This window comes from Fulmarus glacialis, unplaced genomic scaffold (assembly GCF_000690835.1).
Source record: "Fulmarus glacialis isolate BGI_N327 unplaced genomic scaffold, ASM69083v1 scaffold47423, whole genome shotgun sequence".
Lineage (NCBI taxonomy): Eukaryota > Metazoa > Chordata > Aves > Procellariiformes > Procellariidae > Fulmarus > Fulmarus glacialis.
The window spans coordinates 258-16,518 of NW_009203252.1; the positions used below are offsets into that span (position 1 = coordinate 258).

General features: G+C 38.5%; 1 protein-coding gene across 1 annotated transcript in view; it reads left to right on the plus strand.

The window, feature by feature from the left end:
• Window positions 1–322: 322 nt before the first annotated feature.
• TTN (titin) overlaps window positions 323–16,261 on the plus strand; it is a gene marked incomplete at its 5' end in the record, with an annotated part of 65,900 nt that continues 49,961 nt past the window's right edge. Inside the window, 26 exons of the mRNA XM_009574570.1 lie at window positions 323–637; window positions 734–882; window positions 1,792–1,942; window positions 2,039–2,320; window positions 2,411–2,713; window positions 2,801–3,103; window positions 3,222–3,503; window positions 3,964–4,263; window positions 4,355–4,657; window positions 4,776–5,084; window positions 5,167–5,448; window positions 5,681–5,980; window positions 6,128–6,421; window positions 6,518–9,484; window positions 9,588–9,908; window positions 10,022–10,306; window positions 10,514–10,813; window positions 11,130–11,432; window positions 12,525–12,800; window positions 12,915–13,214; window positions 13,305–13,607; window positions 13,849–14,148; window positions 14,274–14,561; window positions 14,666–14,962; window positions 15,053–15,355; window positions 15,449–15,754. Coding sequence (XP_009572865.1) covers window positions 323–637; window positions 734–882; window positions 1,792–1,942; window positions 2,039–2,320; window positions 2,411–2,713; window positions 2,801–3,103; window positions 3,222–3,503; window positions 3,964–4,263; window positions 4,355–4,657; window positions 4,776–5,084; window positions 5,167–5,448; window positions 5,681–5,980; window positions 6,128–6,421; window positions 6,518–9,484; window positions 9,588–9,908; window positions 10,022–10,306; window positions 10,514–10,813; window positions 11,130–11,432; window positions 12,525–12,800; window positions 12,915–13,214; window positions 13,305–13,607; window positions 13,849–14,148; window positions 14,274–14,561; window positions 14,666–14,962; window positions 15,053–15,355; window positions 15,449–15,754 — 10,122 coding nt within the window. The remainder of the gene's footprint in view (window positions 638–733; window positions 883–1,791; window positions 1,943–2,038; window positions 2,321–2,410; window positions 2,714–2,800; window positions 3,104–3,221; window positions 3,504–3,963; window positions 4,264–4,354; window positions 4,658–4,775; window positions 5,085–5,166; window positions 5,449–5,680; window positions 5,981–6,127; window positions 6,422–6,517; window positions 9,485–9,587; window positions 9,909–10,021; window positions 10,307–10,513; window positions 10,814–11,129; window positions 11,433–12,524; window positions 12,801–12,914; window positions 13,215–13,304; window positions 13,608–13,848; window positions 14,149–14,273; window positions 14,562–14,665; window positions 14,963–15,052; window positions 15,356–15,448; window positions 15,755–16,261) is intronic.

Consider the following 16,261-nt stretch of genomic DNA (forward strand, 5'->3'; position numbering starts at 1 on the left):
TCATACTAAATCCAAAACACAGCACTAGGAAGAAATTTATCTCTATCCCAGCCAAAACTGGCACTGAAATGAGGTACTGATCCAGGAAGGTGAGAAAAACTCATTTTTGACAATCGTTATTTGAAGGAAAGATACTTTATGTTTCACAGAAGTATATGTACCTGAATAGGGATGGGAAGGTGAATGAAGGAAGGAGTCTTGTGCAGATAGGTAACTACCTAATGCAACTATGACCATGTGCATAGCTCTGTTTTGCATTCTATCTATCTCCATCTTCCTTTAGCATTTTTCTTACAAGCTATCTGTGAATTTTTTCCCCCAGCTGTTCCTGGACCTTGTGACAAGCCAACAGTTAGCAGTATAACACGTGACTCAATGACTGTAAACTGGGAAGAACCAGAACATGATGGTGGCTCTCCTATTACTGGTTACTGGTTGGAGCGCAAAGAGACTACCGGAAAGAGATGGACCAGGGTTAACCGTGATCCCATCAAACCTATGACACTGGGGGTTTCATACAAAGTTACAGGTCTTATTGAAGGCTCTGAATATCAGTTCCGTGTTTCAGCTATCAATGCAGCTGGTGTTGGTCCACCAAGCATGCCATCTGATCCAGCAATTGCTAGAGATCCTATTGGTAAATATTTTAGATTCTTATTTTTGAATTTGAAAATATTCAAGTAAGAAAATAGAATATATTGTTATGCTGTAATGGTATGATGATATTTTTCAGCCCCACCTGGCCCTCCTATTCCGAAAGTTACTGATTGGACAAAGTCTTCTGTAGACTTGGAGTGGACTCCACCACTAAAGGATGGTGGTTCTAGGGTCATTGGCTACATTGTTGAGTATAAAGAGGAAGGAAAGGAAGAATGGGAACGGGTAGGTGGAAAACTATTGCAGAATCTGCATGTCTTCCCTCTGTGTGTCTATCAATAGAAATCCCTCCAGAAAACATATTTTTTATAAATTTTCACTATGCAAGTTATTTTCTAAAAGTTCACATTTTTGCACTATAATTATCTTCATATGTTTAAAATATAAGACCAAATGTAAAAGTCAGTAATTGCCTCTCCACAACATCAAGTTAACTTTGCAATTTTCTAAACTTCAAATTTTTAAATTTCTGTTTAAAGATGTAAGAAAATATGTGGGTAACTTGTGATAAAAGAACAGAAGACAAGACCAAGTTAGAATTGGCACAAAAGTCAGTCTCACTGGTATCAGACTGTGCCAAATCATTTGCAACTATTATGTCCCTACATTTCCCTACTTTTTTCGATAGTGCATTACTGAAATCTTCTTTTTTCAATAGTGCATTACTGAAAATTCAACTGTTGCGTGCCTTGGCTATTTTTTGTATCTCCATAAACATTTGCGTGCATTTTAAGTAATACTTAAATTTCCTGCACTGTTTCCAGGTAAACTGGATTCATATTGAGGTTTAAAAAGAACAAAGAGTTCCTTTTTTTTTGCCACTCTCACTTATATGAGTTTATTTGTTCAGTAACACATGTAATTCTTCTGAGACCACAGACTATTGTAATTTCTGTTACATCCTTGTCTGTTAGAATTATCAAAAAGGTGAATCTTCAGAATAGCTTGTATGTCCATGTCCTGTATTTCTTTACACAGATTCTGAAGAATTCTATGTAAGCTAGATCCATGTATGCTTAAGACTGTCTTGTGCTTGTAAATCTGAAACAACATCTGATTTAAGATTTGTTTCAAACATCACAATGAAATTGATGATACCTTGATGTTAGCTGATGCTATAATATTTTTTTCCAGGTAAAAGATAAAGAAATTAGAGGAACCAAGTTCGTTGTGGCAGGATTAAAAGAAGGATGTTTTTACAAATTTAGAGTTAGAGCAGTGAATGCTGCTGGCATCGGAGAGCCTGGAGAAGTTACAGACATTATTGAAATGAAGGACAGAATTGGTATTTATCATTCATATTTACATTTATATTTTAGTACCTCTAAGTCAAAGTGAGGAAAAAAAAAATTAATTGAATTTTTTTGTTTACCTCCCACAGTGGCTCCTGATATTAATTTGGATGCAAGTGTCAGGGACAGAATTGTTGTTCATGCTGGAGGAGTAATTCGGATCATAGCATATGTCTCAGGAAAACCAGCTCCAACAGTGACTTGGAGCAGGGATGACCAAGCTTTACCAGAAGAAGCCAGAATTGAAGAAACAGCTATTAGTTCTTCTTTGGTCATCAAGAATTGCAAAAGGAGCCATCAGGGTATATACACTCTTCTTGCTAAGAATGCTGGTGGTGAGCGGAAGAAGACTATTATTGTTGATGTGCTAGGTAAATAGCAACTTCAGTCCTTGTGAACAAGTAAAATTTCATAACATTCAGCATGTATACTTAAATACTCCGTTTCTTCTTTGCTTTCAGATGTGCCAGGCCCAGTTGGAATGCCATTCCTTACTGAGAACCTAACCAGTGACTCTTGTAAATTGACATGGTTTACTCCAGAAGATGATGGTGGTTCTCCTATTACCAACTACATAATTGAAAAACGTGAATCTGACCATAGAGCTTGGACTCCAGTAAGCTACACAGTTACAAGGCAGAATGCTACTGTTCAGGGACTCACTGAAGGGAAAGCCTATTTTTTCCGAATTGCAGCTGAGAATATAATTGGCATGGGTCCATTCACAGAGACAACAAAAGAGATTGTCATTAGAGATCCAATAAGTAAGTATATTTTCGGGTTTGGATTACTGTCATATGAGATGAATATGCAGAAAAATGCATTTACCATATTTTTTTGTTTATTCACAGCTGTTCCTGACCGTCCAGAAGACCTGGAAGTAAAAGCAGTTACCAAGAACTCTGTTACATTAACTTGGAACCCTCCAAAATATAATGGAGGCTCAGATATCACCATGTACGTTCTAGAGAGCCGTCTCATTGGAAAAGAGAAATTCCACAAAGTTACAAAGGAGAAGATGCTTGATAGGAAATACACTGTAGAAGGCTTGAAAGAGGGTGACACCTATGAGTATCGTGTGAGCGCTTGCAATATTGTGGGGCAAGGCAAGCCATCGTTTTGCACAAAACCAATCACATGCAAGGATGAAATTGGTATGTATCTTTTTCATATTTCTGTTGAAAACAGTGATTATGTTTACTGATTCCTTACTTTTTCTTATTAATATCGCTGACATTTGTGGGCACTGTGTTTTTTAATATCATCTTTCAGCTCCTCCATCACTTGACCTTGACTTTAGAGACAAGCTTATTGTTCGGGTTGGTGAAGCTTTCAGCCTGACTGGACGTTACTCAGGCAAGCCTGCACCAAAGGTTACTTGGCTAAAGGATGATATTGTTGTGCAAGAAGATGACCGTACAAAGATCAAGACAACTCCTACAACTCTTTGCTTGGGGATACTAAAATCTGTCCGTGAAGACTCAGGCAAATATTGTGTTACTGTAGAGAACAGCACAGGATCAAGAAAAGGATTTTGTCAAGTTAATGTTGTTGGTAGGTTTTACTAAACAACAGTGTTGTATGTGATTTTTAGTGGTGATTAGAATTCACTGAATTATATAAAATGTAAATATTAAAATGTGTTCTTCATTACAATAATTTTATTTACTGCATCCTCATTTATGCTGAAATACTGTTCTTTAATTTTGAGTACATAGTTAACTCTGGCTTAGTTTATTCAGCATGAATAATTTAACGTCTCTATATGCATTTAGGGAATGTCAACACTGTAGAAAATATCAACCACCAAATACCTTATAAGCATTAAGGAATTAAGTCTAGCGAGTCAAACACGTGTTAAAGAGGAATCATCTTGAGGTCTTGATTCCTTATTAAAACTGTGATGTCAAGTTTCTAATTTCATAGTATATTTACTATATTGACACTGTTTAATCTATGTCATTATGTGAAGTTCATATAAAAGCATGGATATGCTTTATTTTTTTTTAAACAGATCGCCCATCACCTCCGGTAGGCCCAGTTATATTTGATGAAGTTCATAAAGATCATATGGTAGTTTCCTGGAAACCTCCATTAGATGATGGAGGCAGTGAAATTACAAATTACATTATTGAGAAGAAGGATGCACACAGAGACCTGTGGATGCCAGTTACATCTGCCACAGTTAAGACAACATGCAAAATTCCTAAGCTGCTTGAAGGAAGAGAATATCAAATTCGAATTTATGCTGAAAATCTTTACGGCATAAGTGATCCTCTCATCTCTGATGAGATGAAAGCCAAAGACCGTTTCCGTATGTTATTCATTTGCTATCTTACTTTGATACTTTAATCTTTACTCTGTTTGTAGTGCTCATAAACTCTTTTTTTTTTTTTTCCCCCCAGGTGTTCCTGATGCACCTGAGCAGCCAATCATTAAGGACATTACCAAAGACTCTGCAGTAGTGGTTTGGAACAAACCATATGATGGAGGCAAGCCAATAACAAACTATATTGTAGAAAAGAAGGAAACAATGGCTACAAGATGGGTCAGAGTTACCAAAGACCCAATTTTCCCCAGTACTCAGTTCAAAGTACCTGATCTCCTTGAAGGCTGTCAATATGAATTCCGTGTTTCAGCAGAAAATGAAATTGGCGTTGGTGATCCTAGTCCACCATCAAAGCCAATTTTCGCTAGAGATCCAATCGGTAAACTATTAAATTTCATTTCTCATTGAAATTTTAGTGCACTCTTCATTTCAGTTAGAAAATCATATTAATGGTTTCATTTTTTCCCCATTTCTTTCTTTTCTTGCTTTTTTAACAGCAAAACCAAGTCCACCTGTTAATCCAGAAGCAGTAGATAAAACTAAAAATTCAGTTGATTTATCTTGGCAACCACCACGCCATGATGGTAATGGCAAGATAATTGGCTACCTTGTTGAGTATCAGAAAGTTGGAGATGAAGAATGGAAAAAGGCCAATCTTGCAGCAGATTCTTGTCCTGAAACAAAATACAAAGTCACTGGCCTTACTGAGGGTTTGACTTATAAGTTCAGGGTCAAGGCAGTCAATGCAGCAGGTGAATCTGAACCAGCCTATGTTCCTGATCCAGTAGAAGTAAAGGACAGACTTGGTGAGTTTAATAAAATCAGATAAGTTTACCTAACAAGAGACTTTTTTCCTCCTTTTCTAAAAATATATCATTTTGATTCCAGAACCTCCTGAGCTGATACTTGATGCAAATATGGCCCGAGAACAGCATGTAAAAGCTGGAGATACCCTGAGGCTTAGTGCTGTTATTAAAGGTGTTCCATTCCCAAAAGTTTCTTGGAAGAAAGAAGATCGTGAAGTCTCACCAAAAGCTGATATTGAGGTGACAGGAGTTGGCAGCAAGCTTGAAATTCGTAACACTGTCCATGAAGATGGTGGAATTTACTCCCTGACAGTTGAAAATCCAGCTGGTTCAAAGACTGTTTCAGTAAAAGTTGTTGTCTTAGGTAAACTTTTTGATGTTCCTTTTATACCCATGTTTTTATTCTACAAATAGAGATTAAGAAATAAAGGAATGTCTGGAAAATATGAATAAACCGAGTATTTCTTATAAATACACAGTAGAAAAAGGACTAAAAATTACATGAAATATAATAATTTCTCTTGAAATTTACTAGGTTTTGTAAAAGATGCTTTGGTTATCAAATAAATAACAGATTCTATTTTTTTCAATATTAGATAAGCCTGGTCCACCCAGAAATCTGCAAATCAGTGAAGTTAGAAGCGATTCTTGCTATCTCACTTGGCTGGAACCAGAAGATGATGGTGGCTCTGTCATTACCAACTATGTAGTGGAAAGAAAAGATGTAGCTTCTGCACAGTGGGTAGCCATCTCATCATCCTCCAAGAAACGCAGTCACATGGCTAAATATCTGATGGAAGGCACTCAGTATCTCTTCCGAGTTGCAGCTGAGAATCAGTTTGGTAGAGGTCCATATGTGGAAACACTCAAGCCTATTAAAGCTATAGATCCACTGCGTAAGTGTTTTTCAGTTATATGATTTGTTTTGTTCATACTGTTCTTGGTAATTTTTGAGATTATCTTGTTGGTATTAATGTGAACATGGTACACTGCTACCGTAGATTGGCCATCCTAGTAACCATTTTGGTTCTGTATTTTAAAAGATCCTCCAGGGCCACCAAAGAATCTGCATCATGTAGATGTTGACAAGACCGAAGTTTCCCTTGTTTGGAATCGACCAGATCGTGATGGTGGTGCTGAGATAACTGGATATTTGGTGGAATATCAGGAAGATGGTGCAGATGAGTGGACAAAGTTCCAGACGGTCCCTATGCTAGACTGTGTTGTTACGGGCCTACAAAAAGGAAAAATATACAAATTCCGTGTGAGAGCTCAGAATATTGTTGGTCTTGGCCTTCCAGATACAACTATACCAATAGAGTGTCAAGAAAAACTAGGTAATTGTTAGTTTTTCATGGTGTTTCACTGATTCTTTCTCTCTTTTTTCAAGCATTTCCCCTGAAAATGTAATTTCTATTTTTCTCTAATTTCAGTACCTCCATCCGTGGAACTAGATGTGAAGTTAATTGAAGGTCTCGTTGTTAAAGCTGGCACCACAGTGAGACTTCCTGCAATTATGAGAGGTGTGCCAGTTCCCACAGCAAAATGGGTTACTGATGACATTGAAATTAAAACAGATGGCAGACACAAGATTGAGACTGACAATTATTCAACTGTACTTACCATCAAAGACTGTATAAGAAGAGATACGGGAGAATATCTACTCACAGTATCTAATGCAGCTGGCAGCAAAACTGTTGCTCTACATCTTACAGTTTTGGATGTTCCTGGCCCACCAACTGGTCCTATTAATATTCTTGAAGTAACACCAGAACATATGGTTATTTCTTGGCGCCCTCCTAAAGATGATGGTGGGAGTCCTATAATAAATTACATTGTTGAGAAACGTCAATCAAAGAAAGAAACTTGGGGAGTGGTTAGCTCTGGAACAAGTCACACAAAAATTAAGATTCCACGACTGCAGAAAGGCTGTGAATATATTTTCCGTGTTCGGGCAGAAAATAAGATAGGCATTGGTGCGCCTCTTGATTCAGAACCAACAGTTGCTAAACATATGTTTGATCCACCATCCCCACCTGGTAAACCAACTGTTTATGATATTACAGAAAGTGCTGCAACAGTGTCTTGGACCCTACCAAAATCTGATGGTGGAACTCCAATAACTGGTTACATACTTGAACGTCGGGAAGCATCTGGTAAATGGGTGCGTGTCAATAAGACACCAATACTTGACATGAAATACAGAGTCACTGGTCTTTTTGAAGGCAACACATATGAATTCAGAGTTTTTGCGGAAAACATGGTCGGCTTAAGCAAACCATCTCCAAGCTCTGATCCAATAAAAGCGTCACGTCCTATCACTCCTCCTGGACCACCTATAAATCCAAAATTAAAAGACAAAACCAAAGAAACAGCTGATCTTGTGTGGACAAAGCCCCTCAAAGATGGTGGCAGCCCAATTCTGGGATACATTGTGGAATGTCAGAAAACTGGAACTAAGCAGTGGAATAGGATTAATAAGGATGAACTCATTAGACAATGTGCTTTCAGAGTACCTGGGTTAGTAGAAGGAAATGAATATAAATTCCGAATAAAAGCTGTCAACATTGTGGGAGAGGGAGAACCAAGAGAACTGGCAGAAACTGTACTTGCAAAGGATATTCTTTCTCCTCCAGAAGTAAGCCTAGATGTGACCTGTCGAGACTTAATTACTGTCCGAGTAGGCCAAACAATCCGTATTACTGGTAAAGTAAAAGGCAGGCCAGATCCTGACATAACGTGGTCTAAAGATGGCAAAGTACTAGTCCAAGAAAAGCGTGTTGAAATAGTCCATGATCTACCTAATGTTGAACTGCAAGTGAAAGAAGCCAAAAGATCTGATCATGGCAAATATATAATAGCAGCTAAGAACAGCTGTGGACATGCCCAAGCTTTTGCTGTTGTTAATGTACTTGACAGACCTGGACCATGTCAGAACCTGAAAATAAGCTATGTCACAAAAGATTCTTGTATGATTGCTTGGGAGAGTCCAGTGGATAACGGTGGCTCTGAAATTACAAATTACATAGTAGAGTACCGTCAACCAAGCCAGAGGGGATGGTCAATTGTCTCCTCTGATATCACTAAACGATTAGTAAAGGCAAATCTTATAGAGAACCGTGAATACTTCTTCAGAGTTTGTGCAGAAAACAAAATAGGTCCAGGTCCTTGCATTGAAACCAAGACTCCCATCCTTGCCATCAATCCTATTGACAAGCCTGGAGAGCCAGAAAATCTTCACATTGCAGAGAAAGGAAAGACATTTGTATATCTGAAATGGAGAAGGCCAGATTATGATGGTGGAAGTCCCAATTTAAGTTATCATGTTGAAAGAAAACTGAAAGATTCAGATGAATGGGAAAGGGTTCACAAAGGCAGCATTAAGGAAACACACTACATGGTAGATAAATGTGTTGAAAATAAGATTTACCAATTCCGAGTTCAAACCAAGAATGAGGCAGGTGAAAGTGACTGGGTAAGAACAGCTGAAGTTGTTGTGAAGGAAGATCTGCAGAAACCAGTGCTAGACTTGAAGTTAAGTGGGGTGCTAACTGTGAAAGCAGGTGACACAATTAGAATTGAGGCTGGAGTCAGGGGAAAACCACAGCCTGAAGTTGTATGGACAAAAGACAAAGATGCCACAGATCTAACCAGATCTCCAAGAGTCAGTATTGAAACAACTTCTGACACATCTAAGTTTGTTCTCACAAAATCAAGGCGTAGTGATGGTGGGAAATATGTGATTACTGCAACTAACACAGCTGGTAGTTTTGTAGCATATGCTACTGTTATTGTCTTGGATAAACCAGGTCCTGTAAGAAACTTGAAAGTCACTGACATTTCAAGTGATAGATGTACTGTTACTTGGGACCCTCCAGAAGATGATGGTGGTTGTGAAATACAGAACTACATCCTGGAAAAATGTGAAAGCAAGCGTATGGTTTGGTCTACATACTCTTCCTCTGTCCTAACAAACTATGCAAATGTGACACGCCTCATTGAAGGTAATGAATATATATTCAGAGTTCGTGCAGAGAATAAAATGGGCACTGGTCCACCAACAGAAACACACCCAATTATTGCAAAAACAAAATATGATAGACCTGGACGCCCCGACCCTCCAGATGTCACAAGAGTTAGCAAAGAAGAGATGACTGTAGTTTGGAATCCACCAGAATATGATGGTGGCAAATCAATTACAGGATACATTTTAGAGAAGAAAGAGAAACGATCACTAAGATGGGTTCCTGTTACTAAGACTGCAATCCCAGAGAGACGCAAGAAGGTTACTAATCTCATCCCTGGTCATGAATATCAGTTCCGCGTCAGTGCCGAAAATGAAGTCGGACTTGGAGAACCAAGCTTGCCATCAAGACCTGTAGTAGCAAAAGACCCAATAGGTATCATACCACTGTGTTCTACTGTATTTTGTTTTAATATTAACATAACAGATTGCTAAATTGCACAACCCTGTTCTTATCTGTATTTTTTATTGTCTTTCAGAACCACCTGGTCCTCCCACAAATTTGAGAGTGGTTGATAGCACGAAGAGTTCCATAACCCTTGGCTGGGGAAAACCAGTGTATGATGGTGGTGCTCCAATTATTGGATATGTTGTGGAAATCAGACCAAAAGTTGAGGGTGCTGATCCTGAAGCAGGATGGAAACGATGCAATGTTGCTGCCCAAGTTATTCATACAGAATTTACAGCCACCAGCCTAGATGAAAACCAATTGTATGAGTTCAGAGTTTCTGCCCAAAACCAGGTTGGCCTTGGCCGACCAGCTGAACTGAAAGAAGCTGTGTCTCCCAAAGAAATACTTGGTGAGTTTTCCCATCCTCTTTATGAGGAGGGGAATACAATCTTTATTTGGTCTGGTTTTGTTTTATTTCATGTGCTGAACTTCGCATTTTATTTCTCTAATTTTGTCTTTCAGAACCTCCTGAGATTGAGTTGGATGCAAGCATGAGAAAGTTAGTCACAGTCAGGGCAGGATGCCCTATTAGACTTTTTGCCATTGTTAGGGGTCGCCCAGCACCAAAAGTCACCTGGAGAAGAATGGGTGTTGATAATGTTATCAGAAAAGGACAAGTTGATCTGGTTGACACTATGGCCTTCTGTGTCATCCCCGATTCAACACGTGATGACTCAGGCAAATATTCATTGACACTTGTTAATGTAGCTGGAGAAAAGGCTGTATTTGTGAACGTCAGAGTCCTGGGTAAGTAATGAGAGAAATACCTCTAGACAATTTTTTAACTATATTGAATGTTCATTGCAAGAATGTTTATGACCCCCAGGTGCTACAGTTTTTGAGCACAACTGTATTAGCTAACACTAACTCCCCTTGTATAGGAAGCTGTTAGCCCCCTTTGATTTTAACTTATTAAAGAAGAAAAGACTAGCATAAATTGAAATTTGTTTATAGATACTCCTGGACCTGTGTCGGACTTCAAGGTTTCAGATGTCACCAAGATGTCATGCCATCTTTCATGGGCACCTCCAGAGAATGATGGTGGTAGCCCAGTGACTCATTACATCCTGCAGAAACGTGAGGCTGAGAGGAAGACCTGGGGAACAGTCACTGCAGAACTAAAGAAAACTAGTTTCCAAATAGCTAACCTTGTACCTGGAAATGAATATTTCTTTAGAGTAACAGCAGTAAATGAATATGGACCAGGTGTTCCAAGTGACATACCAAAACCAGTTCTAGCAACAGATCCCCTAAGTAAGTATGCCTTTATGAACATTTTATATTTTTCTCTAATTCTGGTAATATTTTGCATTTTTTGAAAGTTGCTGTTTCTAATTTGGACAATGCTACTAACTAGTCAATGATAAACATAAATATTTCTGTGTCAGTTTCTTTCAAATAATACAATCTATGAATATAATACCTTTGCAATTATTAAGAATTCTGCTCTTTTTCATATTGTCCTTGTTGAGTTAGCATGGATAGCATCCAATAATTCAACAACTATTCAATAGTTAGAAAATCTTGGAAATTCAATGTTTAATGTGTTTCTTTTTTTTTCCCCTGAAAGGTGAACCTGATCCACCAAGAAAACTTGAAGTTACTGAAATTACGAAGAATAGTGCTACTTTAGGCTGGCTGCCACCACTGCGTGATGGAGGCTCTAAAGTCGATGGGTACATTGTTAGCTACAAAGAAGATGACCAACCAGCGGATCGCTGGACAGAATATTCAGTTGTTAAAGATCTCTCTATTGTTGTAGCTGGTCTGAAAGAGGGAAAGAAGTACAAGTTTAGAGTGGCAGCTAGAAACGCTGTAGGAGTAAGTTTGCCAAGAGAAACTGAAGGAATATTTGAAATTAAAGAACAACTCGGTAAGTAACAATTTCAATGCTACCTATGTTGCAATATTCTGCTTTAATAATGAAATGAGCAAGTATTCTAGTTCTTTGAGTGAGTCCCAGAAAGACATATGCTTTATGAAGTCATCTGGAGGTTTATGGTTAACTCTATTGAATATTTTGACACATCAGAAATAATGAAAGTTGACCACTAATTCATAATTATTAAAGAATTTTGCAGGTATGGTTGCAGTTGGAACAAGAAGATAGGAACTAAGGTGAAACAATAAATACCTTCAATGAACTTAAAATGAAAGGGAAAAAGTCAAAGTGCTAGTTTGAGAGATAAATGGGGCCAAAAGTGGAAGCTGTTTTAAGAGAAGAGAAAACAAGTTGTTTATATTGTAGAGTCAGTTGAGAATGTAAAACGAAACGCAGGGAGGACTAATTAAGTTGGTAGGGCCCCTGAGGCACAGGAAGACATAGGGGTAGGGGGCAGATGAGAAGAACCTTCTTCATTTGTGATGTGGAAAGAGGAAAAGAGATGTACAGGAGCAAAAGAGAATGAAAACTAGCCAATGGCAGGAAGAAAAGTACACCAAACATACCGCCGGGTTTCTTTTGGAAGAAATCAGAAAGATTTTGTGCAAAAGAAGAAGTAGAAGGAGCTCTACTTGAAGAATAGTTCAAGGGTATAAAAAGATTGACTGTGGAAATGGGTTTAGTTCAGCAAAAACTTCAGTCTTTCTTCTCTCCTCCTTCATGTTTGTCTTGTAGAAAATCAGCCATAAGTGAGCTATGACAAGTTCCAGATACAGAGGAATTATGTGTCATGCATTAATAGTGCACAAGTCTCTATACAAACATGTGAGAAGGCAATACAAACTCAAAAATATTCCCTTATAAACTGTACAAGAATGTAAAAGTAAGACTGGAATAGATATTGCCCACTGCAGAATCTCTAGTTGTCCATAAGTGGAACCTAAATTAAAAATTATCAAGTCATTCCTACTGGTGATTCCACTTGAGAGAGAAGCAGAGAACTTTCAAATGAAAACATAAGAAAAAGTAATTTAATGTGTCACAGGAGTTGAATTTATATGTCTCTGTGTGATTTTTTTTCAGTCCCACCTAAGATCCTGATGCCTGATCACGTTCACATTAAAGCTGGAAAGAAACTGAGAATTGAAGCTCATGTATACGGGAAGCCTCAGCCAGTCTGCAAATGGTTGAAAGGAGATCAAGATGTAATTACATCTAGTCGCCTTGCTGTGCATAAAGCAGAAAAGTCTTCTGTTCTTATCATTAAGGATGTGACTAGAAAAGATTCTGATTTTTACACTCTTACTGCAGAAAATAGTTCTGGTACTGATAGTCAGAAAATCAGAGTGATAGTCATGGGTATGTTCCATTTGATTATTTTTAAACCCAGCTTTACACAAAACTAGTTTTAGTATATTCCAGTGGTTGCCATTTTCTTTCATCTCTTCTTTCTCAATATACTTTTTTGTGCAGATAAACCAGGTCCACCACAGCCTCCATTTGATATTTCTGAAATAGATGCTGATGCTTGCACTCTTGCATGGCATATACCTCTCGAAGATGGTGGCAGTAACATTACAAACTATGTAGTTGAGAAATGTGATGTAAGCCGAGGAGACTGGGTAACAGCTTTAGCTTCTGTCACAAAGACAAGCTGCAGAATTGGAAAACTGATTCCTGGAGAAGAGTACATGTTCCGCGTTCGTGCTGAAAATCGTTTTGGGATTTCTGAGCCGCTTACTTCTGGCAAGATGATTGCAAGGTTCCCATTTGGTATGTCAGTTTCTGATAGCAGCATTTCTCTTTTTAGTCTTCCTAGTAAGAAAGCATGTGATTGATATCCATCTTTGTATTTCTTTCTAGATGTTCCTAGTGAACCAAAGAATGCACGTATTACCAAGGTCAATAAGGACTGCATTTTTGTTGCCTGGGATAAACCAGATAGTGATGGAGGCAGTCCAATCACCGGTTATCTCATTGAGCGCAAAGAAAGAAACAGTTTACTGTGGGTGAAAGCTAATGACACAGCTGTGCGCTCCACCGAATACCCTTGTGTGGGCCTCATCGAAGGTCTTGAGTATACTTTCAGAATTTATGCATTGAACAGAGCTGGAGCAAGTAAACCTAGCAAACCAACTGAGTTTGTCACAGCAAGAGCACCAGTTGGTAAGCCAAACATACCACTAATTTGCAACAGACTACTGGTTTTATGGTCATTTTCAATATATCTGCAACTCTTTATGATCTTCAGTTTGCCCTTATGTTTATATTTTAATGTTTACCATGACTGAGCTGTGAGTGCACTGTCTGGGTATGCTGTAAATAGGATCCAGCACTATTAAAGCCATTTTTTAATATGTTAGCTTTTTTGGCAAAACAGACTATAACATGATCTTATTTGCCTTAGATCCCCCTGGAAAACCTGAAGTTATTGATGTCACTAAGAGTACTGTATCACTGGTATGGACAAGACCAAAACATGATGGTGGTAGCAAACTGATTGGCTACTTTGTTGAGGCTTGCAAATTACCTGGTGATAAGTGGGTTCGGTGCAATACAACTCCACATCAAATACCCGTAGAAGAGTACACTGCTACTGATTTGGAAGAAAATGCGCAATATCAATTTAGAGCAATTGCGAAGACAGCAGTTAACATTAGCCGACCTTCAGAACCTTCCGATCCAGTGACCATTCACCCAGAAAATGGTAAGAAATGTAAAAGCATGAGAGAACTCTGATAAGAATCTGTGCATATTGAACTAGCATTCATGGGAAGAATGAGATGTTTATCTCTTACTAGATTGATTAACTCTTGGGCTCTTTCCTTTCAGTTCCCCCCAGAATAGAGCTGGATTTGTCTATGCAATCACAGCTTACAGTAAAAGCTGGAACTAATGTGCGTCTGGAGGCAAATGTATATGGCAAACCAATGCCAACAATCACCTGGAAGAAAGAAGAAGAAGTTTTAAAGCCATCTGAAGGTGTTAAGATCACCACAAAGAGAAATCTTGCTACAGTTGAGTTGTTCAGTGTTAACAGGAAGCAAACAGGAGACTATACTATTACTGCTGAAAATGCAAGTGGATCAAAGTCAGCAACCATTAAGCTTAAAGTACTTGGTAAGCTAAAAACTGTCTGTTAATAAATACATTATTAAATGATTAAGTGATTAAATGATAAAGCAAGAGATAGAGCTATAACAATGTGATGTTAATTCTTCTAGATAAGCCTGGTCCACCAGCCTCCGTTAAAATCAAACATATGTATGCAGATCGTGCAATGCTTTCTTGGGAGCCTCCTCTGGAAGATGGAGGTTCAGAAATTACTAACTACATTGTAGACAAGCGTGAAACAAGCAGGCCAAACTGGGCCCAAGTCAGTGCCAATGTACCCATTACAAGTTGCACAGTGGAGAAACTAATAGAAGGACATGAGTATCAGTTCCGCATATGTGCTGAAAACAAATATGGTGTTGGAGACCCTATCTTGACTGAACCAGCAGTTGCTAAGAATCCATATGGTAAGTGCTTTGTGGGATAGCTTCATTAGTCACTGTTTTTTTGTGTACACCTTATGAATGTGAACATAACTTTCAAATAAATCTTCACAGATGTACCCGGACCTTGTGATCCACCGATAATAAGCAATGTGACGAAAGACTTTATGACTGTTAGCTGGAAGCCACCAGCTAGTGATGGTGGATCCCCAATAACTGGTTATATACTTGAGAAGCGTGAAACTAAGGCTCTTAACTGGACAAAGGTAAACAGAAAACCTGTCATTGAAAGAACTGTTAAGGCTACTGGACTCCAGGAAGGAACAGAATATGAGTTCCGGGTGATAGCGTTGAATAAGGCCGGACCTGGCAAGCCTAGCGCACCATCTAAAGCAGTGTATGCTCGTGATCCTCAATGTAAGCTAAAAGTCTCAGATATTTTCCATAGTTATTTCCAAATACTTTTGTACAGCATTTGGTATGATAACTTTATGTTATTTTAATTCTCAGACCCTCCTGGCCCACCTGCTTTCCCTAAAGTGGTCGATACTACTCGTAATTCGATTAGCCTGTCATGGAGCAAACCAGCATATGATGGAGGAAGCCCAATTATTGGTTATCTAGTGGAAGCAAAAAGAGCTGACACAGACAACTGGGTCAGATGTAATCTACCCAAGAACTTACAGGCTACGCGATTCGTGGTAACAGGGCTGATCGAAGATACAGAGTACCAGTTCCGCGTTTATGCTGTCAATAAGATTGGATACAGTGATCCAAGTGATGTTCCTGATAAACACACTGCCAAAGACATTTTAAGTATGTTCACTGAAAACAAATTACCTTGTTGACTTTTGCTTTAATTCATGGGATGGGTTCCAAAGACAGGGTTTGTCACAGATCACAGAAGCACATTAATTTGCAATGTGTCATTTCTCAAAAAATGGAGGCTAAAAGTGGCTAATTTAGAACAGAATTGGGCAGTTAGGAACTGAGTAGAATCTGACTGGTGTCTGCTTTTTTCATTTGTATGCTAGATACTCTTCTGCCTCCTATTTTGGATCTCCAAGAATTTTTTTCTTTCTCTAATCCTAAAATTAGACTTTTCAGATCTCTCTTGTATTCTTAAAACTTTCAGTCTTCTTTGTGTCTTCTAAATAATCTGAAGCCAAGATTACTATTCTAAGCACCTGTGTGGCACGCTATTTAATTGTATGACACTTATTCCTTGAGAGCCATGCAGGCTTCTCTATGCATTTTGCTGTATATACAAAAGCATTGCTTCACAGAACTGTCTTGGTTCAAGATAAGCAGTACAGTCCAGGA